The 23,870-nt window shown below is 40.0% G+C and overlaps 10 protein-coding genes across 10 annotated transcripts; 3 read left to right on the plus strand and 7 right to left on the minus strand. All coding sequences in view use genetic code 12, as the record gives it.

The window, feature by feature from the left end:
- Positions 1–53: 53 nt before the first annotated feature.
- I9W82_004258 (uncharacterized protein) lies at positions 54–3,892 on the plus strand (the record flags this gene model as incomplete). The annotated part of the gene is made up of 3 exons (XM_067693311.1): positions 54–77; positions 123–2,964; positions 3,132–3,892. 3 exons carry the CDS (start codon positions 54–56, stop codon positions 3,890–3,892), a joined length of 3,627 nt encoding a protein of 1,208 aa, XP_067547046.1.
- Positions 3,893–4,100: 208 nt separating this feature from the next.
- On the minus strand, positions 4,101–4,778 carry I9W82_004259 (uncharacterized protein; the record flags this gene model as incomplete). The annotated part of the gene is made up of 1 exon (XM_067693312.1): positions 4,101–4,778. The coding sequence occupies one exon, from the start codon at positions 4,776–4,778 to the stop codon at positions 4,101–4,103; it is 678 nt and encodes a 225-aa protein (XP_067547047.1).
- A 1,458-nt stretch (positions 4,779–6,236) lies between these two features.
- Positions 6,237–8,018, plus strand: I9W82_004260 (MFS transporter; the record flags this gene model as incomplete). The annotated part of the gene is made up of 1 exon (XM_067693314.1): positions 6,237–8,018. One exon carries the CDS (start codon positions 6,237–6,239, stop codon positions 8,016–8,018), a length of 1,782 nt encoding a protein of 593 aa, XP_067547048.1.
- A 37-nt stretch (positions 8,019–8,055) lies between these two features.
- I9W82_004261 (uncharacterized protein) lies at positions 8,056–9,789 on the minus strand (the record flags this gene model as incomplete). Its single annotated transcript, XM_067693315.1, has 1 exon — positions 8,056–9,789. The coding sequence occupies one exon, from the start codon at positions 9,787–9,789 to the stop codon at positions 8,056–8,058; it is 1,734 nt and encodes a 577-aa protein (XP_067547049.1).
- Positions 9,790–9,910: 121 nt separating this feature from the next.
- I9W82_004262 (uncharacterized protein) lies at positions 9,911–10,837 on the minus strand (the record flags this gene model as incomplete). The annotated part of the gene is made up of 1 exon (XM_067693316.1): positions 9,911–10,837. The coding sequence occupies one exon, from the start codon at positions 10,835–10,837 to the stop codon at positions 9,911–9,913; it is 927 nt and encodes a 308-aa protein (XP_067547050.1).
- Positions 10,838–11,175: 338 nt separating this feature from the next.
- I9W82_004263 (uncharacterized protein) lies at positions 11,176–13,566 on the plus strand (the record flags this gene model as incomplete). The annotated part of the gene is made up of 1 exon (XM_067693317.1): positions 11,176–13,566. One exon carries the CDS (start codon positions 11,176–11,178, stop codon positions 13,564–13,566), a length of 2,391 nt encoding a protein of 796 aa, XP_067547051.1.
- A 14-nt stretch (positions 13,567–13,580) lies between these two features.
- I9W82_004264 (uncharacterized protein) lies at positions 13,581–14,774 on the minus strand (the record flags this gene model as incomplete). Its single annotated transcript, XM_067693318.1, has 1 exon — positions 13,581–14,774. The coding sequence occupies one exon, from the start codon at positions 14,772–14,774 to the stop codon at positions 13,581–13,583; it is 1,194 nt and encodes a 397-aa protein (XP_067547052.1).
- An 83-nt stretch (positions 14,775–14,857) lies between these two features.
- On the minus strand, positions 14,858–16,588 carry I9W82_004265 (MFS transporter; the record flags this gene model as incomplete). The annotated part of the gene is made up of 1 exon (XM_067693319.1): positions 14,858–16,588. One exon carries the CDS (start codon positions 16,586–16,588, stop codon positions 14,858–14,860), a length of 1,731 nt encoding a protein of 576 aa, XP_067547053.1.
- A 1,679-nt stretch (positions 16,589–18,267) lies between these two features.
- I9W82_004266 (MFS transporter) lies at positions 18,268–20,007 on the minus strand (the record flags this gene model as incomplete). The annotated part of the gene is made up of 1 exon (XM_067693320.1): positions 18,268–20,007. The coding sequence occupies one exon, from the start codon at positions 20,005–20,007 to the stop codon at positions 18,268–18,270; it is 1,740 nt and encodes a 579-aa protein (XP_067547054.1).
- Positions 20,008–21,001: 994 nt separating this feature from the next.
- I9W82_004267 (MFS transporter) lies at positions 21,002–22,897 on the minus strand (the record flags this gene model as incomplete). The annotated part of the gene is made up of 1 exon (XM_067693321.1): positions 21,002–22,897. One exon carries the CDS (start codon positions 22,895–22,897, stop codon positions 21,002–21,004), a length of 1,896 nt encoding a protein of 631 aa, XP_067547055.1.
- Positions 22,898–23,870: the final 973 nt, after the last annotated feature.

Here is a 23,870-nt window from a genome sequence, read left to right on the forward strand (position 1 = left end):
AGCACTAGCCAGCCAGCCATCCAACCAACCAACTCATCAGTCTTCCCTTCACCATGCTATTCAATCTACGGCCACAGGTATGCAATTTGCTACTACTACTTCTTCTAACTGTACTGTTACAGCTTACACAAGCGAGGCCAACATCAACCTCAACAGAAGTTGAACCCACGCCGTCGTACATTGTCGACTTACTATCAGCAGAACCACAATATTCATACTTTTTACGGCAACTACAACGGAATGGATTAATACCACAGCTAAACCTCATGCGAAATGTTACATTACTTGCACCTGTAAATCTGGCATTTGTGGGGTCATCGTCAATCGCATCCGAGGATATCAATTTACTACGCTACATTTTGAACCAAGATGTATCTATTGGAAATTTGACTAAAGAAGGAGAAGCAGAAGTCATATATGATACTTTATTCAATAAAACTGAAGATGAACCATATCCTATTAAATTGAAACGAGAAAATGACGTGTATGTAGTCGATGACTCGGCAACTATAGTTGAAGAAGATATTTATGCCAGTCGGCAAAGGTCATATATTCAAGCAATTGATAAACTACTACCTGTGAAGGACACTGTATGTGAGTTCCTACTCACGTCAAAAGATGAAAGGACATCAATAGTTCTGCAATTGTTTCGACTGCTATTTCCGGAAGACATAAACACCACAAAGCAGAAAAAGAAAAAGAAGAAGAAGAAACCAATGCATCTACCTCATTCATGTGCTGAGTTCCTTCATGGAGTGAAAACTGTCATACTTCCCAGTGATGAAGTTGTTAGTAACTCCTTGGATACTCTTCAACTAAAATACTACTTGGCAAACTCCGACAGTGCTGAATTCGATACCACCGAAGAAGCAGAACACGAGATAAACTCAGACATTTTCAATTTACTCCAACACCTCATGTTTAAAGAATACATTGGTGGTGTAAATGGCACTGATAAAAAAGTTACCTCCTTAGCGGGACAAAAACATACTTTCCATACAGATCATGGCAATACGACCATCTCCCACTTTTCAACTAACCAATCAATAGCATTAGCAGATGGTGTTTTACAGATTTTCGAAACTGGTGATTTGTTTTTCCAACATTTACAAATCCCCATTGCTGAAATGACCACTCGAAGAGCTCTTTTCGCTCATCATTACTCTGATGTGGTTAAAGAATTGGATTTCAGACTGTTGGATAACTATATTGATGCATCAGTTGTTAATCAGACGTTTTTGGTGGATATTGATCTGCGTGATGATGTAAGTGATGATGAGATCAAATCAGCGTCATTTAGTTCAAAACAGGGCCTTTTGTATCGCTTCATTGATGAAGAGTTGGATTTTAGTGACAGTTTACATATACTTGCAAATACTCGTCTTTGTTCTAAAAAGAAATTGGGTGGTTGCTACAAAATGAAGGTATCTAAAGACAATGGGGAGTACCTCATTGACGAGTCAGTCGAAGTTATCGAAACGATTCCAGTGCTCAATGGAAGTCAAATCTTTATCACCAGAGATGAAATCACCACACCACTCAATTTCAAACACTCATTGGGTGACTTGATGTCTAATGGAGCCTTGCCGCCTTTTGATGGATTAAGCATTGATCGAAGTGGATGTTTACGCACATTAAAATATTTCACAAACTTTGACGTGTTATCACTAAAAGACAATGAACAAGGGTATACGATTTTCTTACCTTGTGGAATGGCAGAGAATGGGAAGGAGGAAGGTATATGGAGAGAACTTGGGCTCGTTTTGAACTACCTTGAATCTAACCCCACGGTGTTTAAGTCTATTATTAGGGGCATGTTTTTGCAAAAGACAATTTATAGTGACTTCCAAGGTTCGAAGGTGTTTAAAGATATCGATAACGATGCAGTTCTAGTAAGGAGTTTGAGTTTGAAAGACACCAATCGGATTGAAGTTGCCAAGGATAACGTATTTGATCTAGCTTTAAATTCGGATGTGTTGTTTAGTCAGGGGGTGATTCATGTGGTGAATAAAGTGATTCTTCCTCATGACTTTTACATTCCTATAGAGGAGTTAATTGCTACTACTTTTGATGCACTGTTGCCGGATTTTTCAATCACTCATTTACTCGATGTGTTTCCGGATATCAAGAAATCGTTGACAAAGAAGAACCCATACTCTTTGATTATCCCTCAGCCCGATTCATTAAAGGATTTCAACGTTACCAAGTCGTTTGCAAATTTGTACAAGTTCTTGCAATTTCATTTGATACCACATGAAGAGAGTCAGCAAATGGTTGATTGTGCAATGGGCAAAGACGTTAAGGGAATAATTCATACAAATTTAACTCGTGGTGGTCTCGCATGTAAACTGACAAAAGGTCAACCAATGCTTCAACTATACAAGTTGAATGCCAGCGAGACCATAAGTGGCTACTCCTACAATAAGGACCAAGAAGTCAAACTCATATCTCATGGATGCACCCATCAAGAAAACTCATCCAACCGATCATGCATCTTTTTAATCGATAAGCCATTGAACATACAATGGTTTAACAAGAAATCAGACAATTTCCTCCACATTCACTTAGGTATCGTTAGCCTTGGAGTCGGAATCATTTTAGGATTGGTTATATTTGGTGGTGTCATGATTGGATTAGTACTCTTCATGGGGAGACGAAATCCCACACGTAAAGCCAGTCGCGATACCGACGACCATCTTCTCCCTAGAGCAGACTCAGGGTTCATGAGCGTATTGACTGATGATGATGATTATATGCCATATGACAGAGGTTATGAAACTGATGTAGAGGTGTTGCGATCGGAATCTGATGCATTGTTGCCGAAAAAGAAACGTAAGTTGAAACATATAGATTATGGGTCTACTACTTCTGGACGGAATAAGGAGAATGAGCCGCCGGTTGTTGCTCTTCCTCGAGATATTGGAAATGTGAAAAACACGTTGGCTAGGGATAGGAACTTGCCTGGTGTATCTCAGTTTTAAATAGGAATCACATAACTCTCTGTTTTTATATCATTTGGTAGCAACTAAATGCACTTGAAAAAAAAAAAAATAAAATAAAAAAAAAAGGAAGCAAAGGGCGACGAGTCAGCATCATCCCCAAAGAAAGCTGTACGCTATCCACTATGTCAGATCAGATATCATATGAACAACAACAGAACTTCTTGCAATCTCACTTGCCGTCGCAAGAGCAACAAGAGCAACATCAACAACAGCAACAACAACAATCTCATTTCCAATTTCAACCACAGTCTGAACAATCTCAGCCATTACCATTTGAACCCACAATTGAACAATTGGAGCAAGAAAAGAGACGATTACAAGCACTCAATTCCGGCCTTGACATCGACGATCAAAACACATACACCAATCCTGACCTTTTAAATACAAACAACAATGCTGCAGGCATTGGCGGTGACTCCTCTGCTTCCGCCTCAGCTTCTTCATCAGCTCCACCATCAGCGGCACAATTGGATGCCGAACGAAGAGAATCCGACGCAAGGTCGATATACATTGGAAATGTCGACTACCAATCTACACCTTTGGAATTGCAACAACATTTCTCCTCTGCTGGAGTTGTGAACCGAGTCACCATAATGACAAACAAGGTCACTGGTCAGCCTAAAGGGTTTGCATACTTGGAGTTTAGCGACGCTGACGCCGTGAATAAAGCCGTGGCGACGTTGGATGGGTCATCTTTTAGGGAGAGGGAGTTGAAAGTGTTGCCTAAGCGCACGAATATACCCGGTGTTAATGCGAATAGGGGTGGTTTCAGAGGTGGAAGAGGTGGAATTCGTGGACGTGGTGGGTTTAGAGGAAGAGGTGGAATGCGTGGACGTGGTGGGTTTAGAGGAAGAGGCGGCCGTGGTGGTGCGAGGTTTAATCCTTATTAAGATGTGCGGTTAGGATAAGCTGAGATTTTACGGCTTGGAACTCACATGAGAGTGGTTTTTGTGGAAAAAGAAAGAGTCGATTGGCTTTGTATTTACATAAGTGGTTTGATAATATTAAAAAGATCATTCGACGTTGTCAATTCTTTGAATCGAATTGGCAAATCAGTCTAGTTTAAACCTTTCATTTGTAAGTTGTTCTCTATCTTGTCTATTCTACTTCTCGAACTTTTGCCTTTCTTTCATCAGCTCTAGCATTCGCATCAATAGTCAACTTTGACATCTCCTCTTTACCATCACCCTTTAACCCACTAATTACACCAGAAACATCTTGTTTTCTTGCCCCTTGTTCAAACTTGTACTTGCACTCAAATGAACCAATCTCAATCTCAAGCCCCGTGATTGCCTTTTGCATAACTTTCAAATAATTCTCAGGCGCTTCATCAACTCTCCACTTGTCTACACCAGCATCCTTCTTGCCTTCTTCTTGATTAGTTAAATGGTTAAGTTGATCTCTGACAAACTCAAAATCGTCAATAATCCTCGACGATCCGTGTATGTGAACACTAGCGAAATCCCAAGTTGGAACCACTTTATGAGTCTCTTGTTTCGTCGGATAGTAGTTGGGAGTAATGTATGAATTAGCCGATTGGAAAATGACCAACACGTTGTCGTTGGATGTCAATGAAGGTATTTGATGATTGGATTTTGCAATGTGAGCAATTAATTTCCGTTCGCCTGATGATGGATCCACTTTCAAGTATAAGGGGATATGGTTGGCTATGATGGCGCCCCCATCAGTGGTGATTATTGTAGCTAATGGGTAATGCTTTATGAGGTATTCAACTTGGTCCCATTCTTCCTCTTGATACTTTTTGGGAATGTACATAACCTCCGTTGTGTGATTTGCTTTGTAATTGAGAAACGCTTATTCGATAGAATTAGTTGAGCTAAAAAAAGATCAGAAAAGGATCAGAAAAATAGATATGGTTTCTGATTCTTTATCTATTGTTTATCGTATCATTGTTATGTTTAGATCTTGACTCATTTTCTTGTAGCATCTGGGAATCTTTGTGGCGGACAATACACAACGTTTAACTTTGCCTAATTGGGAAACGTTACCGCTAAGAAAAAAAGATGCGCGATTGTTCTCAATTGCGCTTATTTTGAGGTCAAGATGATCGACTTTTAAGATTCGATACTGCTTCTTTTCTAAACTGTAGTTTCTCTTATATTGCTAAGAAATGAAACTTCTTGGTGGTGAGAGTATCGCTCCAGATGCTTCACTTATCAGTTTCATAAATTCTACATTCTTCTGACGATTTGGAATCGTATCTAGGAATCTCGATGAATAAGCAGTGTTGTGTTTCAAAGAAATTGGCGTACGAGCTGCAGCAATGACCTTTTTGATTACGCCATCTACCATCAATACCAAAGATTGGACAGTCCACAATTATTTGGCGTCAAGTATGCCTATCAAATAAATGCCTGCAATCTTCACGATATGAATGTTTCCTTTGGCTGAAGACAGTGCAGACTCGTCTATTTGACAATACTCGCGTGATGGTTTCAACACTTGAAGCTCAGGTAAAGTCTCACTGTATTTTTTTGAACCACTATAAATTAGAGATATACCTACGTGGCAAATGGCTTCTCTCTCCCTCTGCCAACTTGTTCAATTGCATCTCTAGCAACAGAGTCCCATCTGCTATTTCCTCTAGAGTGTGCTGGAGATAAATGTTTTATCACCGAAGAATCATTTTGGAACCCCTTACATTTACACAAAACCGTACTCATGACGCGCAAGCCACAAATGCCTAAATTTAGTCCCCAACAAACAACAGAAAGTTTTGCATATGATAGACTGTTGCTATTGTATGGTACAGCTACACAAAACCTAATCCCTAATAGCAAACATGATGCAATGTCTATCTTTTGACAGCCAAAAGTAGCAGCTCTAAATGGAGACCACACTGTCCAGGAGCAATTAAGACACCTTCCTTTCCCTCACACAGGCATCTTTTGGTAGATTTGCATCAGGCAAACGTTTCCTGCTTCAGCCTGCCATACAAAGCAATCAACATCCATCGTTTCCATCACAACATCCTCGTAGATTAATGCACAACACCATGCACGGCGTCAAATATTGTCGGAACTATATAGCATAACTGATCGGGGTTTCACCTATATATAACCCTTTCTGATATCCCCGTGGTTTTTGGCTGACATTTTCTTCAGAACCAATTATTCTTGAGGGATATAAAGACCTTTCAAATCCTTACAAGTCAACTTTATACCAACTTGATTGCCTCGTAAACAAAACCTCCCAATCAACACACAAAAAAAAATGGATACATCAGAAGCGGTGAAAAGATCCGAAAAACGTGCTAACCCAACTGGAAACCCTACGGCCTACAATCAAGCCAATGTTTCTGCTCAACGAGGTCACTCTTCGTCCTCGACGATATCAACAGTAGGGAATGGTGAACCAAAACAATTATTTGACAGTGACCTAGAACTGGGACAGATTCATGAATACAATGATATCTCACCACACCGTAACCAAGGAGATCGCCTTTCACGAATTGAGAGCAGCCCTGCATTATCTCGTCAATTGACTAGGAAAATTTTGAATATGCCAGAAACACCAGAAGTGGCTTACGATGAGGACGTGATTCGTGCATGGGGTGATGAACGAGCTTTCCCACCACCACTACCAGACAAGGAAGCTTATTGTGTGACATTCAATGGCCCTAATGATCCCGCATGTCCACGTAACTACCCTGTTTGGAAAAAGTTTTTATTTTGTTTAACTGCTGGATACTCCGCATTCTACGTCTCATTTGGATCTGCTTTCTTCTCACAGGGTAACAAAGAGATTAGAGAGATTTTTCATGTGGGACAGACAGTGGCAGCATTGGCCACATCGCTCTATGTCTTTGGATTTGCATTAGGGCCAGTTGTCTACGGTCCATTGTCTGAATTGTATGGAAGGAAACCAATTATGGTGTTCTCAGCTCTTGGATACTCGGTGTTTTTATTTGGAGTTGCAACTGCCAAGGACTTGCAAACCATCATGTTGTGTCGTTTCTTTGCTGGTTTTATTGGAAGTGGTCCGTTCCCATTAGCACCAGCAATCATGGTTGATTTGTTGGAAGATAGACCTAGGAGTGTTGCCGTTAATATCTTTGTGGGTACAATCTTTGGAGGACCGATGTTGGCTCCCATCTTGGGTGGGTTCACAACTAAGAATAGTGCCTTAGGATGGAGATGGAATTCATACTTTTCTGCCCTTGTTGGATGTATTGCCTTGATACTTAACGTATTTTGCTTAGAGGAGACACACCATCCAATCATTCTAGCCAGAAGAGCCGAGTGGATGAGAAGAAAGACTGGGAACTGGGGAATCTTTTCCCCCTATGAAGAGCTTAGACTCAGCTTGAAAGAGATTGCAAAAAATAATCTTTTGCGTCCCGTACAATTGCTATTGGAGCCAATTGTCTTCCTTGTGAGTCTTTATAATGCCTTCATGTACGGAATGCTTTATTCATTCTTAACTGTTGTGCCACTTATTTTTGAAGGAAGATACCATTGGTCGCAAGGTGTTGGTGAGTTGCCTTACATATCGATGATTCTTGGTGTTTTGTTTGCAGGTCTTTGTATCATCCTGTATGAGAGATATTACAACAACAAGTTGGACACCACAGAGAAACAGTGGACACCCGAATCAAGACTACCCCCAATGATGGTGGGTGGTGTTATCTTTGTTATTGGAATTTTTTGGATGGGCTGGACTGGTGACTATGCAGAGCATGTACATTGGATTGTGCCAGTAATTGGGGCATTCTTTGTTGGAGTTGGTTTGATATTGGTTTTCTTGCCAACTTTGAACTACTTGATTGATTGTTATGTCCATGTGCCAGCTTCTATTCTCGCCGCTAATACGTTTATGAGAGCTTCATTTGGAGCTGCTTTCCCACTTTTTGACACTCAGATGTTTGATAATTTAACAATCAAGTGGGCGGCAACGTTGATCGGATGCTTGGCAGCATTGTTGATTCCAGTGCCATTTGTCTTCTACAAATACGGTGCTTTCGTAAGAAGCAAATCAAAGTTTGCTTTAAAGTAGAGACTGTATAGTTTAAATATCTATTTGCTACATAATTCTACTTTGTAACAACCGCCCAACTAGCCAATGCCCCCAATACGCAGGAAACTAAAATGACAAGGTAAATAATGATCAGCTCCAGTGTAGTAAGCTTATCCCCGCAAAGCTTAACGTAGAAAAGACAGGGTAAAATAATGCAAATGATAAAGCAAATTGATGCTCCCAATATACCAACAATTTTCTCAAATTCGGGAAACACAATTGCCAAAACCACAAACACCGCATTGACACCAATTCGAATAACAAACTTAATTAATGAATTGAGGGTTGATCTGAATTGTGTTGTTGGCATTGTAGTGGTTCCCAAAAACACATCCAAGGATGAAATAATTGGTTTTGCATTGAGAGGAGTTTTGGCCAATGGGATCAAGCAAATCAACAATTTGATCAATGGGTAGACCCAACTTGGGTACCCAATAGTCTGCAATAAAGTATTTGTGACTTCATTGCTACATGCTGCTCCAAACATTAAAAACCCAAAAACACCCATCAGACAATCAGTAATCAAAGTGACAAAATATGTATAGAGTAGAGACTTTGTAAATTTGTATGGATGTCTCATATCACTTCTCAAGTTGGGAAAGATTGCGTGACCACCGAATGGAGCCATTAATATTCCAATTGCAAGAAGCAAGTTGACCCAATTTTCAGGCCAAAGGTTCGTTGGCATGACTTCAATCAAAGAGCCTGGAGATGAATCCTTTAGTAATCCGCATACAACCACCAACAATGTGATAGTAATAGTTGATAAAATGCCAAGCAATGAAAACAACGATAAAATTGGTAAGGGAATGAATGTGAATGGTGTTAAAATAAAGAAGGTGATAATCTTTGTTGTTGTTGCATCATTGCTCAACACTCCGACAAACGAATCACTAAACAAGACAATCAATGAGACCCCGGCTCCTATTAGATCAATTGAGAAAAGCAAAGATATAACAAGCTTGGCAAGTGACCCATAAGCGGCATACCCTAAATCAGCATAAGTCATAATTGTTGCATCTGTTTCCATAGCCTTTGAAAGCAACGTCGCAGTCCAATATGTAATAAGGCCACATGCAATTAAAATGGGAACACCAAACACCCAACCTGCCTTCATAATGCCAACGGGTAATGCAAGCAATCCAACTCCAATAAGCACATTCACCGAATTGAAAACCGTTTGTGGTACCGTAGATTGTCCTGCAAGCACCGTTATCACATTCCCATCCACGTCCTCTACCTTTTTCAAGGTCATGTGACTGGCAGTTGTGGCCATGGAGATTGAACTTCTGAAACTTGAAAAAGATGGTTGTGGGAGTACTTTTCTTCCAATGGGGATGCCACTGCCAAAGTAGTCTGACCCTTGTCTAGACCTGGAGTGATTAAGTGCTTCAACAATATCATCGTGGTAAAACACATCGTTGTTAAATGAGGAGTTAGGGTCAGTGTCGTTGAGAAATAATTGGTTTCGATTCAAATCATGTACAACCGAACTCACCCTCTCTCCTCTGTAGCTTGGAACCATCAACTCAGGATCAAATGTTTCATCTTCCGAACCGTCTCCTCTAGCAAAATATGATCTTTCTTTATTAATCTCATTGTCGATCTTTGAGGCAGCGAAATATTGTGATCTTGTGAATGACGATGCAAAGTTTTGTAACGAGTTTGGTCCTTTGAAAGAGCCAAATGGAGTCTCCAAGAATGACCTTGACCGACTTCTGTTTATAAGTGATGTTGATTCGTCAGCCATTGGGGGGGATAAGTTAAGTGTTGATTTAGTCGTCGTCTGATGAGGTTTTATCTTTGTTTTTGTTTACATTGAAGAAAGCGCATCTCTATTTCCAATTTCGGAGTTTTTATACACAAAAGACCTACACATCCAACAAGGAAACATCATCAACTTCAACAAAAGTTCTGCCATCCTGTGGGTACTTTCCAGTAAATTCACTAGAGGAATATGTGTCCAAATTCTTTTCAATTCGAACAATTGGATCGCAATATGATAAAGCCACCAACAATGTATAGTATGCGTCGTTTCCGGCGTTGTGCAAGTAACTGCACGGCAATCCCAAGAGCTTTAGACACCCACCTAGAGACCCACCATTACTTCTACCAATCCTGTGTAGCTTCAAAGTGTCCAAAGTGTTCACTGTAGATGGCAACTCGATCCCTAAGCTTTTGAAGTACTTGATTTCGGCACTTATTGAATGACCAACTAAAACTCCATTCTGATGAGTGATGTATTTGTCAAGAACCAGCTTTAATATCTCTACTGCGTCGTTTTCTTTCACAATGTATGACGTCCCATGTAGAAACTGATCTTTGTTATCTGGCACATATTTTGAATTCCTTTTATGTAGGTGCTCTTTTACGATTAAATGAGTTGTATTGATTTGCGGTACGGATGTTGATAGTGGTTTAAGCACAGCTATTCCAATTTCTGTAACATCGTGATGTCCAAGCTCATAGGCTTCACAATCTATAGCAACAACAGGCTTGGTTTTGGGGTGAATCAATGACATTGCACCTTTCAAAATCTTCATGGACAGCTCTTCCAGACCTTCTTTAAACTTGAAATGATCACTTGCAAAGTAGTCTTGTAGTGAAAGGTTCCCATTTTCAACCCGTGTTTTCAAATCAGCAAGAGCTGACGATGTAGCTGGCTCTGGTGGCTTCTCAAACTTCGGAAATACTCTAGCTCTCTCGTATAGCGGCGACGCGACTGGAGCTGCCTTGAAGGAGCCGCCTCTTCTTGATTTTGTAACTTTTGAAACGCTCCTGTGTATTAATTTGGTCATTGGTATGTTCGGGAATACTTCTATCCTAAGATAACTCGTTCCTCTTTGGATACAAAATCTTTGAATAAGAGATAGTTTGCAAAGACTTGAAGATTTTCATAGAGGATTACGTAACGCGTCCTTTTACGATGAGATCAAATACAAAAAATGAGCTTGCGCCAGGAATTCAGCAGCCTCGTCGACACAGAGGTGAAGCCTGCTGATAAGTATCCTGAGGGTGTTGAAATTACCAACTTCTACTTTGCCTACTTTACTTGCAGAGTTGACCAGCAATCAACGAAACATAAAGAAATCCTCAGAAGGCGCGATTTTTCTTTTCCCTCCGGGCCCAGCGACAGATGAGCAACAACGACATAGACCTTTTAAAGCAATACCCCAGCGTTTCACAATTAGAACATGTGTTGGACAGGGATGAGTATCCTTCGTTTCCATTGATTAGCGCATTGTTGAATTATACTGTCCCACAGATTTACCAATCCTTACCAGAAAGTGTCAAAGTGAAGTTGAGATGCAAGTTTCAAACATTGATTGGATTAGGAAATCTAATCAGTAAGATTACTACACTGCCAGGATTAAACGATGGATTGAAGGTATACTACAACCTCCTTCAATCATGTGTGGATGAGCAACTTTTCATAAACATTACGAAAAATAGGAAACCTTCGGAATTGAGAGAAGTCGACAAGCTCCTATTCAAAGGGAAGGTGTTGGCCGTTGTGAATGAAATTAGCATTTCCAAACACTGGGATATAGACAATGACTTTTTGAAATCATCGAAGTCGTATGCTAACTACTTATCAAATGGAATTGTGAAACTATATCAGGAAAACCTCCAGCCAGACCTTTTCGTACACTCAGTACTAAGCTCGGAATTCTGTACAGAGTTTTTCAAGGTCTTTTTCACATCCAACAATTGGGAGTACTTCCAGGGTACCCTACTTCGTTTAAAAGGGTTTCAAAGAAAAGACTACATAAAAAAGCTACTATTAACGTTTGTGGTTGAGATTGTTAATGTTGACAATATTGTTCCCCTCTACAACATCTTCAGGTTTACCTATGAATTCATTGACGATAACATTGTCGAAGGTGTGATTTTAAGATCTAACAAACCACTCATACAGTTGGTTTCTGGTGTACTTTCACAAAACAATACGGACAAGATGATTTCAAGTCAGTTGCAGAGATGGGCCGATCCCACATATATAAAAAATGAGCCTATCACAATACAAGAATCCAGAACTTACCTTATACTTCAATTGATTTCTCGACAAGAAGTTCTGTTTTTAAAAGGGTTGACAAGGAATAAGGTGTGCCTTGAGGGTATTAGCAATCATCTTCAATCGTTTTCGGACAATGTGAGATCTCTAGGGATCATCCTCGCAAATAGAGTCTGTGAACTAAGCGGCGAAAAGAAAATCTTTGACTCTATAAAGGATCAAGAGTATCTCAACCTCTCAACACCGGTGGTAGAACTTCACGATACGAGCTATGAAGACGCATGGAATGCTTTAAAACGGGAAAAGAGTGAATCTACTACCATCGAACAAGCAAAAATCACCACCGTTGAAGACACACCCTTGGAAGATTCTTCTGATGATGAATCACTACCAGCAAAAGTCAAGATACCCGACCCCATCTACGTGAAAGATTTGATATCATACATCACATCAGATACAAAAAACCCACAAGCTTATGATATGCGGCGAGCTGCTTTGATAAAAGGTCCAACTCTTTTACGGCAAAAATTCCAACACGGTAACGAAGTTGAGTTTTACTCGCAAGATTTGTTGACAAACCTCATTGCTTTGGATAACTTTTACAACAACGCAGACTTTGATGATTTAAAGTTGGTCAACTTGGTTAGTGTTATCGTCACTAACCCAAATGTCACTTTCTACATGTTTGAATTGTTGTTGACAGGAGATTATTCACTCCAACAGCGAATGTTTATCTTGTCAGCTACATCATTGGCAGCACGTGAGCTTCGTGGTATCAAGGATGAAGTGATTTCAAACTCTTTCACCAAGCAGTCATTCCCGACGAAACAACTCCCTCAAGAGCTACACAACAAGTACATTGGACAAGGAGGAGCGAAATACATGGATCAAATTGAAAATGATCTACAAGATTCCCTTATGCATCAAGCATCGAATGATGCTCAAGATCAAATCATAGGGAAAGGTAAATTGGTTCGCATTTCTCGATCATTAACCCGACCAAAGGGTGTCCAGACTAATGAAACTCCTATTGTTCCCAACTTTTACAAACTCATAGGTACAAACTTTTACTTTCCGTTGCTTAATGTATGGTATGAGTCTGGGTCCATTGATATTGGGCATTTTTCACCAATTTTCATTGCTCACTACATCAAGACATTAAGCTTACTACTTCATACTGCGTATCCATCATCTACACAACTCAAAGACATGATTAAGGAGTTTTTGTTGCTATGTTGCACAATAATACGTAAGGTAACATTAGAGGAAATTCAAGTGATCGAGTCGATTCTAACGGGAATTTTACTCATATTGGAGCTCATTGATGCTGAGTTTTTGGTTTTAAATTTCAACGATGAGGTGGTGTTGGTATACAACTGGTTAACTGTGACATGGGAAGGCATTATCGACAACAAAATTAAGAGTCTTGCCGCTGGATTGGTATTGAAGTTACAGGAGGTTTCAAAGAAATTTGAGCGGACTTTAATTGACCAAGATTACGGTCTCTATTGAATATATACAAGGTTTTATCTAGCTTTTCCACTTCCAGCTTTTATAACAAGAACATCGCCATCCTCTACTTCGTACTTTTTCCCGTTTCTGTGTTGTTTTCCCATCAGCTTTAGTTTATTTTCATCAAACACTTCCAATTCTGCCAAGTCATCCCATTTGTATACTATTGAATTGATAAATGTCTTTTGCAAGTCGGTGTGGATCAATCCAGCAGCATCTGGTGCCAAACTTCCTCTCCTAATAGTCCATTGCCTAGCCTCAATATCACCACAGGTATAAAATGATATCAAATGTAGAGAATCACGCATCTCTTGAATCACTTGTGGAATAGCCAGCTCCTTGTTTTGAGCTTCGCCATTATTCAGCGCAAGTTCATATTCAGCACTAAACATGATTAACTTATCATTGCCAGAGTGTGTGTTGATCCAGTCCTGGACCTTATCCCTGAACTGGTTGGTTCCGGAAATGTAATCACTTTTCGATACATTCAATAGATAGACTGTTGGTTTAGCTGTTAGCAAATTTAATCCATTGATATAATCCACTTCTTCATCGGTCCAGTCTCCGTTGATCACTTTCACCCCATTATACAAACCATCACTTAGCTTTTCTAAAATTTCCAAATTCTTTGCTTCATGGGCTTGGTTTGGTTTCTTCAAGTTTTTGGTACACTTTTCCATTTCAACTTCAATAAATTCTAAATCCTTCAAAATTAATTCGTCATTGACAATAACCAAATCTCTCACAGGATCTACCTTATTCTCTTCAATGTGAATAATTTCATCATCGACAAAGCCTCGCACAATCTGTAATATCCCATCAACTTGACGAATGTCATTTAAAAATTTATTGCCCAATCCAGCGCCTGAACTGGAATTTCTCGTCAACCCAGCAATATCCCATACCGTCAAATTTGTCGGGACTTTCTTTTGTGAATTGTGTATTTTCTGGTAATGATCTAATTTCTGTGAAGGCACTTGAACTATAGATTTCTCAGGCTCAATCGTAGCGTACGGGTAGTTGGCAGGGTTACCCAATGTTGACTTGGTGATGGCTTGGAAAAAAGTAGACTTTCCAACATTTGCTAATCCAACGAGCCCTGCCGATAGGTTATTAGAAGGGCGGCCTAAGTACTTTTTTGCAGCTGCTGGTGCTGGTTGTTTGGCTAGTCGAAGAGCCGTAGTGGTAAATGGTCGTACTACTTGCATATGATGATGCTTACAGTGGTTCGATCTTTTTCAAAGTTCTTTTTCGCAATTTTTCAAACTATACAACGTTCTATTAAGTCTAATTACTCCAACACAAACGCATATTTAGAGCTTGACCTCACTCTTTTCCCATACTTGTAGAATAAGAATGGCACGGGAATCATTATAGCACCTAGGCACCCCAACAAAGTACTTGCCCATTGAATTTTCATGTTGACAAACATCTGCTTTGCAAATAATGGGAAAGCAGCACCAAAAGCCGATCTAAGAAATGTGTTTCCGGCCAATGCAGATGCTGCGTATAACAAGTAACAGTCAATGATATAGTTGAAACAAGGCAAGAATATCAACATAAGACCATTTCCAACAAAGAATGCTCCGATAGTTGGCACTATCCAGTGAACTTTATTCCCAAACGCTCCACTCCATCCAAGCCAGAACATACCACCTGTAAATGTCACGGCGCCGATCATCATTGGTGGTAATCTCTCCTCGGGAATAGGTTTACCGTTATTTTTGTCCATTATCTCGTTATACCGTTTTTCGAAAAATATCACAATCACTCCTCCCAGAAGCGTTCCTAAAAGCATTGATATATACGGTAATTCAGCAACACCTTGAGACCACCCATACTTTCCCATGAAAATCAAAGGAACCGCGGTTAAGAATAGATACAACATACCGTAAATGAATGCATTGTACAACGTCACCAAAAACAAAATTGGCTCTGTAAACAACATCTTTAATGGACGGGTCACGTTATTCTCAGCAATTTCAGTAACACTCAAGGACACTTCATCTTGGGGAGCGTAAATCCCCCAATTACCTGTTCTTCTTCTCAATTCTTCAGCTCTTCTCGCAAGAATGATTGGATGATGTGTCTCTTCTAAGCAAAACACGCTCATTACAAACGATAACGCACCGACTATTCCACAAAAGTACGAAGTCCATCTCCATCCCAATGATGAATTCTTCACAGTAAATCCACCAAGAATTGGAGCAAGCATAGGGCCTCCAAAAAGCACCATAGCGAACAAAGTGATTGCAGTACCTCTTGTTCTAGCACCAAACATGTCAGCCATCACCGCAGGAGCAACCACCAACGGCGCAGCTCCAATGAAACCCGCAAAAAATCGACAAAGCATAACCGTTTGTACATCCTTAGCAGTGGCTACAGCAAAGCAAAACAACGTATACCCTAAAGAGCTAGGTATCAACACCATTTTTCTTCCAAACAATTCAGACAATGGACCATAGATAACAGGTCCAGCAGCAAACCCAAAAACAAACAAAGATGTTCCTAAAGTTGCAACTGTCCATCCAATATGGAACACACGCATTAAGTCTTCAGAAGCCTCGGCAAACAAGGCTGAACCAATACTAACGCAAAATGCGCTTAACCCCACAGTTGTGGTATAGTAAAGCTTTTTTGTAAGCTTCCAATTCTTTGGATGATCTGGATCATCGTCTCCATCAAATTGAACAACATATGGGTCTCTACTTCCTAGCTCCATCGGATATGGTCTTCCGCCTCCCATTGGCGGCAACGGTTTGGAACTTCTTGTTGCTTGACGAACCAAATTATCATAATCTGTAAGCATACGCGATGCCTTTCTTGATAAAGCTATGTCTCCTTCGTAGCTGAAGTCTTCATCTAGTTCGCGCTCCGACAGACCTTGGGATTTGCCTTGCTGCTCTACATTTTGGCCCACAAACTCCTGGACTGGCTCCTCGTCTTCAGGTTTCTCCTCCTCTTCTGAATTTATTGAGGGGCTACTTGTAGAAGCTTGATCTATCTCACTTTCTGGATTCATTGTGAATGATGCTTAAGTGAATAGAATGCTACCTCTAAAATATGCGGAATACCTCATATATATAGAACACCTCGTGCAAAAGCAATGCATTGCATCGGAATTACTTAAAAGAGAAAGGTCTCCGACTTTAGCGTGTAGGATTTAAGTGAGTCAAGTAAAAATGTAAATAAACTTTGATTGTTAAATCAGGTCATTTTGCATACCGGCCTATGTTTTCACTTTTTTTTGAGTAGTTGCCGGTTTTGTGTATGAATTTGAAAATTCTTGGTCCTCTGGTAGTTTTTTTATAAATCCTTTAGTCCACCAATCAAAATAAACTCAACCAACTAAATGTCTTTGGTAGATACCCTCGGTTAGAGGAATGGACCAAAAAATGGGTGAAATAACTAGTGAAGTTGACTATGTGTTGGTGGTGAAGCGCGATTTCGATCACAGTGCTCACTTGAAATCAAGTTTGGACATTACATGGTGATATTAATGGCAGTCATTAACGTGCTATGGGAGGAAGCTGTTTTGCTGAAGCTCCTGACAAGCCTATGGGTTTGTACCCTCCATCGGAATAGTAAAATGGAGATAATTGCTAAACACTCATTCGGAGTTAGAGGGTAATTCGCGGGGCTGATAAAATTAGGTTTTGTGTATGGCCTATTTTTTGCAGTTTCGCCTACCGGCTCCAATTTCGAGCACGAGAGAGATACACGATGGAATTTGCACAGCTTTCTTCCGATACTAAGAAAATATAGACCGGTCTCTATATGACGTCATTCTAGAGACCGGCGCTGTAATCACATCTATATCCGCAAACGTAATGTAATTTTCATGAGACATAGGTTATTGCAAGTTTTCTTTGAAATACGATTTTTGTCAGGAAAAAGGGTATTACCATCGAGTAGAGAAGCCTAGATAGTACCTTGTTCCAATAATGGTTTTGGTGTTATAATTAATTTTTAATAAAGAAAGACCTTTTTTATAAAATTTTGTATCAAATATATGCAAAAGAATCTATGATTATCAAAAAATTTCTATTTTAACCATGTTCGAGGTTGAAATTTGAAAATAAAACACATCCTAGGTTTAGCAAAGGGGAAACTGTCCTGACTAGATAATGTCACTACTGCTTGTTATGGTTTTTGCCGTTTTCAACTCTAATAAGGAATTGATCTAATTAGAGTTTTTCGGAACTTGGGTTGAAAGATGGACGATCTAAAGCCCCTTGGAAACAGATCTACAAATTTACTTTTTGAAGGTAGTTCGATATCTTCATTGTAAAGCCAATCCGTTCCATATAAAACCGTAAAGTTATTCACTTTATCTACTTTGACTGAACTTCGGTAGTTTCTACATCCCGAAGCCGAGGTGAAAATTTCGGATGCGAAGGAGAGAGAAAAAATTCGGTCCGATAAAGTACAGTACAGTACAATAAAGTGGCTAACTAAAGACAAGTCAGAATACAATGTATTTGGTAGATACTGTTCCAGATGCAGACCAACTCCAATTGTAAGCTAACCTTTTCATCTTGCTCAAGTCCGCTACAGTTACTTTAAAGTAGACAATTTAGCCGCCGAGCACTTTATTACAAATCCCAGAAGAAACTCCAAATTAGCTAAACAGCCGTATTTTACGGCTTCCAATGTACAATTACTATTGATTAAATGCTCTATTAAAGTATACTCACATGCCTACTCTAACACAAACGCATATTTGGAGCTTGATCTTATCCTTTTTCCATACATGTAGAATAAGAGCGGCACCGGAATCATTATAGCACCCAAACACCCCAACAAAGTACTAGCCCATTGAATCTTCATATTAACAAACATTTGTCTCGCAAATAACGGGAAGGCAGCACCAAAAGCCGATCTAAGAAATGTGTTACCGGCCAATGCAGATGCAGCATACAACAAGTAACAGTCAATGATGTAATTGAAACAGGGTAAGAATATCGTCATTAGACCATTTCCAACGAAAAAAGCACCAATAGTGGGCACTATCCAATGCACTTTATTCCCAAACGCTCCACTCCATCCAAGCCAGAACATACCACCTGTGAACGTAACCCCGCCAATCATCATTGGAGGTAATCTTTCCTCCGGAATTGGCTTGCCATTATTTCGGTCCATCGCAGCATTATAACGTCTCTCAAATATGATCACAATCACTCCTCCCAGAAGCGTTCCTAAAAGCATTGATATATACGGTAATTCAGCAACACCTTGAGACCACCCATACTTTCCCATGAAAATCAACGGAACTGCGGTTAAGAATAGATACAACATACCGTAAATGAATGCATTGTACAATGTAATCAAAAACAAAATTGGCTCTGTGAATAACATCTTTATGGGACGCATCACATTATTCTCGGCAATCTCAGCAACACTCAAGGACACTTCATCTTGGGGAGCGTAAATCCCCCAATTGCCAGTTCTTCTTCTCAATTCCTCAGCTCTTCTAGCAAGAATGATTGGATGATGTGTCTCCTCTAAACAAAACACATTCATTACGCATGACAATGCGCCAACTATTCCACAAAAGTATGAAGTCCATCTCCATCCCAAAGACGAGTTCTTTACTGTAAATCCACCAAGAATTGGAGCAAGCATAGGGCCTCCAAAAAGCACCATAGCAAATAAAGTAATTGCAGTACCTCTAGTCCTTGCACCAAACATGTCAGCCATCACCGCAGGAGCAACCACCAACGGCGCAGCCCCAATAAAACCTGCAAAAAATCGACAAAGCATAACCGTTTGTACATCCTTAGCAGTGGCTACAGCAAAGCAAAACAACGTATACCCTAAAGAGCTAGGTATCAACACCATTTTTCTCCCAAACAACTCAGACAATGGACCATAGATAACAGGTCCAGCAGCAAACCCAAAAACAAACAACGATGTTCCTAAAGTTGCAACTGTCCATCCAATATGGAACACACGCATTAAATCTTCTGAAGCTTCTGCAAACAAGGCTGAACCAATACTAATGCAAAATGCGCTTAACCCAGCAGTCGTGGTGTATAAAATTTTAGTTCTTAACCTCCAATTCTTTGGATGGCCAGGGTCATTTTCTCCATCAAACTGAACAACATAGGGATCCCTACTTCCCAAGTTTTTCGGGTATGGCCTTCCGTTTCCCATCGGAGGTAACGGTTTGGAACTACTTGTCGCTTGACGAACCAAATTATCATAATCTGTTGTTAATCGTGACGCTTTTCTTGATAATGCTATGCTTCCTTCAAAATTGTAATCTTCATCAAGCTCGGGATAGTTTCTGTCAGCCAGTGCCTGAGACCTGGGAGTTTCTAGATCTTGGCCCACAAACTTTTGAACCGGTTGTTGCTCGTCCGGTTTTGTTTCCTCTGCTGATTTGATTGAGGGACTACTTGTTGTAGAACCACGATCTCCTTGATTGTGTGAATTCATTGTGGATAAAGTTCAGAGAAAGCAACGCTTAGTCTAAAGTTTAATGCAGAATGCTTCATCTATATAAATATGTTTGGTTTAAAAGCAAATGTCCTGTATCGGAATTGTATGGCGGTTATCACATGAAAAGAAGTTTGCTATTTTACAAAAAGAGTTTATTGTTTTTGAAGTAAAGTGAAGACTAATCAGGTTACAATTTGTATGACGGTACACTATAGGAATATTGTTACTCTTTTGGGAATAAATGCCGGTTTTGTGTACCCATGGCAAGGATTTTCATTTTCCTTTACTTTTCTTTAGCCGCCTGATTCCAACCAATCAGCACAAATTCAGGAGTTTAGATTCAGAAACGATCCGAGTCAGGCGTACCCTAATTAATGGCTGGAAAAGCAGCTACTTCAGACAGGGCTTTGAACATCGTAAAGTTAAGGAGACTATACATTGATTTCTAATCTTCTCCAGCAAGAATGTGAGTCCTATTGGAACCTCACTTGTATAGTGCTTGCAATTCACTTGCTTAAAAAGGGGTTTATAGAATAGAAGTTTCTACCCATACAATGAAAAACTTATTGGTTTGTACTCACATCGGAGTTATTGAGTGGACAAAAGCGGGGTTCAAATCTTTTTCGGAGTTAGAGAGGATTGTGATAGTATTCGATTTGTGTAACATTTGAACTCTGGAGAAGTAGCCCTTTCAAAGAGAGAACAGAGAACAAGGGTAATTTGGGTAATTAATTGTATCAGGTGACGCCGGCTGTAGCATCACTAATGCTCTGTGTGTACATGATAACTCAATAGTGGATACATGGTTCCCAGAAACCCAAGAATCTCGATAGGAAGTAGCTAATTCAGGGATGGTCAAAACACAACAGAGGCCCTTTAGTAGTAAAGCTTTATACTTTTGAGCTTTAAGATCAGGATTACACCTCGAATAAGCATTGTATCATTGTGGTTAAGTAGAAATTAATTTATTAGATACTCTATATATGTAAAACTACTTCATAGCAAACTTTGACTTGTTTCTAATATAAGCACCATACCTGTAGAACAAGAATGGCACTGGGATCATCAATGCGCCTAAACAGCCCAACAACGTTGAAGCCCACTTGATAGTCAAATTGTGGAACATTTGAGTAGTGAAAAGTGGGAACGCAGCACCAAATCCAGACCGAATGAAGGTATTTCCTGCCAAGGCTGAAGCTGCAACATACAAATAACAATCAATAATGTAATTCATTGTAGGCAAAAAGATCAACATCAATCCATTACCAACGAAAAATGCACCAATAACAGGAACAATCCAATGGACATGCTCTGCGTAGTCACCAGTCCATCCGAGCCAAAAGATACCGATAACGAATGTAAACCCACCAATCATGATTGGGGGTAATCTTGCCTCCGGTGTTGGTTTGCTTCCATGTTGAAGAAGCTTTCCATTGTGCACTTTTTCAAACCAAATAATCACCGCACCTCCTAGAAATTCACCAAGCAACATGGACAAATAAGGAAGCTCAGCAACACCTTGTGACCAATGATATCTTCCTCCAAAGATCATGGGGATGACTGTCAAGAAGGCATAAAGCATACCATAGATGAACGCATTATAAATACTGACAAGAAAAACAATTGGTTCAGTGAATAACAATCTCAATGGCCGCATGATATTGTTTCTTACAATTTCATTCAAATTTAAGGAGACTTCCTCATGTGGGGCAAAGATTCCCCAGTTTCCAGTTTTACGTCTCAACAACTCAGCTTTTCTCACTAATAAAACTGGATGATGGGTCTCTTGCAACAAGAACACACAGCAGAACAATGCCAAGCATCCAATAATTCCAGATATGTATGATGTCCAGCGATAGCCCATACTATGATTCTTAACAATGAACCCACCCAATATAGGTGCAATCATGGGACCACCGAATAATATAGCGGCAAATACTGCAACAGCCATACCTCTAACACTAGCTTTAAACATATCAACCATAACTGCAGGTGCCACCACTAAAGGTGCACTACCAACCAATCCAGCAAAAAAACGACACAACATAATCGTTTGCAAGTCTTTGGCAGCGGCAACACCAAACAGGAAACTAACGTACCCAATACACGAAACAACCATCACTGGTTTCCTTCCAAATAATTCTGACATGGGTCCGTATACAACAGGTCCAGCAGCAAAACCAAACACAAACAAAGACGTGGCCAATGCGGCAACCGAGGTTCCAATATGGTAAATTTCCATTAACTCACCCGATCCCTGGGAAAACATAGCCGATCCCATTGCCACAGACAAAGATGCCAAACCAACCGAAATACAATGCAAAATCTTTCTGTACATTGGATAGTTATGAGGGTGATATGGATCGTTTGGGCCGTCAAATGCCACACAGTATGGGTTTCTATCAGGTAGCATTGGCGGGAATGGTATGCCTTCTCCCATAGTGAGAGAGATTTTCTCGGAATAATCCTGATCAAGAAGATCAGCTGTATTAGTGATCATTCGGGAAAGATCTCTTGACAATTGTGTATTTGTTTCTAAACGTGTCAATTCATCACCTTCCACTGGATAATCCTGCTCAAATGCTGTATCAACCACTCTAGTTTTAGGGTCACCTCCTTCCATAGCGAAGCCCTGAAATGGTTGTGGCCCTTCGTCATCTTCGTTCCCCGAGGATTCAATAGATGACTCTTCTGAATTCACTACCCACTCTGGATGTTGAGCTTGGGAACTAGTGGGGATTACATCCTCGTCTGTTACTGAAGTCGATTGGTTTGGTACTGCTGAGTCAAGGTGTTCTTTTACAGATGACGATGTTCCGACAGCTTCGTTTTCTTCAGTTGGATTACCTGGATTGCCTTCATTAGACGACACAGATTTGACAGACATGATGATGGCGTGTACTTAATTCGTTGGTTGTGGTTTGGATTGAATAGTTGGACCTTGTGATTTCTCCCTTCTCTTAAACGGGTTCACCAGTAAACCAGAATTTGTCAGCAATATAAACAAAACGCGATCAGCGAGTTAGTAAGTGCGTTGTCAATCTCAATGTTTACCATTCGTCTATTTATAGCTCATCTAATAGGGAACTGAAGCAAAAAGGTTTGTGATGCATAAATCCGTGACTAAGTAATTTATGCAAAGTCGTACGACATTTCATTTTTTATTTTGAGTTTTCTCGAATAGACCGTGCTTTGTTTACTATTCATAACCTCATCTCGAAGCTAAACGGAGTTATTCGGGATTAGAAATGACTCAGGTCACCACAGAATGCCTTACTCAGCCTTACTGATTGAAATTTCTTTTGGGAAAAATATTTTGGTTGAATGTTGTTCCACTTAATCAACAGAATTCTCGAACAAAGAATATTACTGCAGTCTCTATCAAAACCACTGTAACCTTCTTCCATTTATGATACTCAACAGCAAAGACTTATTGTAAATCACAATGTCCTGAATCTAAACGTAGTCTTTCCTTGATAACATATACGTTGATAAGATCTCTGTCACGAGACAGCTCTATGCAAATCACTTCTTGATGTATTGGGGATTATTTGCTGACATTTGGCAATGGGCACCATCACAATGCTTTCGTGGACAACGTTTCTTGACATAAAAAAAGTGTACGAATAGTATCCATGTGGTCTTTGGTGAGCTTTTATAGAAGGAAGAGCAGCCAAATACCAGCTTCCGCTACCCTTGAAAACGCATTCTCCTAACCATCGTGCGTCGGCTAAATTTTTTTTTTTTTTTTTTTTCTTTCTGGAAGTAACGGCTGTAGAAATCACAAACAGCCGAGAAATTCCGATACCGATAATCTCAAATTGACAAGTGTGCATCCCGCTCTTTCTATGTGTTTCATT

The sequence above is a fragment of the Candida metapsilosis genome, assembly GCF_017655625.1.
Source record: "Candida metapsilosis strain BP57 chromosome Unknown scaffold6, whole genome shotgun sequence".
Taxonomy (NCBI): Eukaryota; Fungi; Ascomycota; class Pichiomycetes; order Serinales; family Debaryomycetaceae; genus Lodderomyces; species Lodderomyces metapsilosis.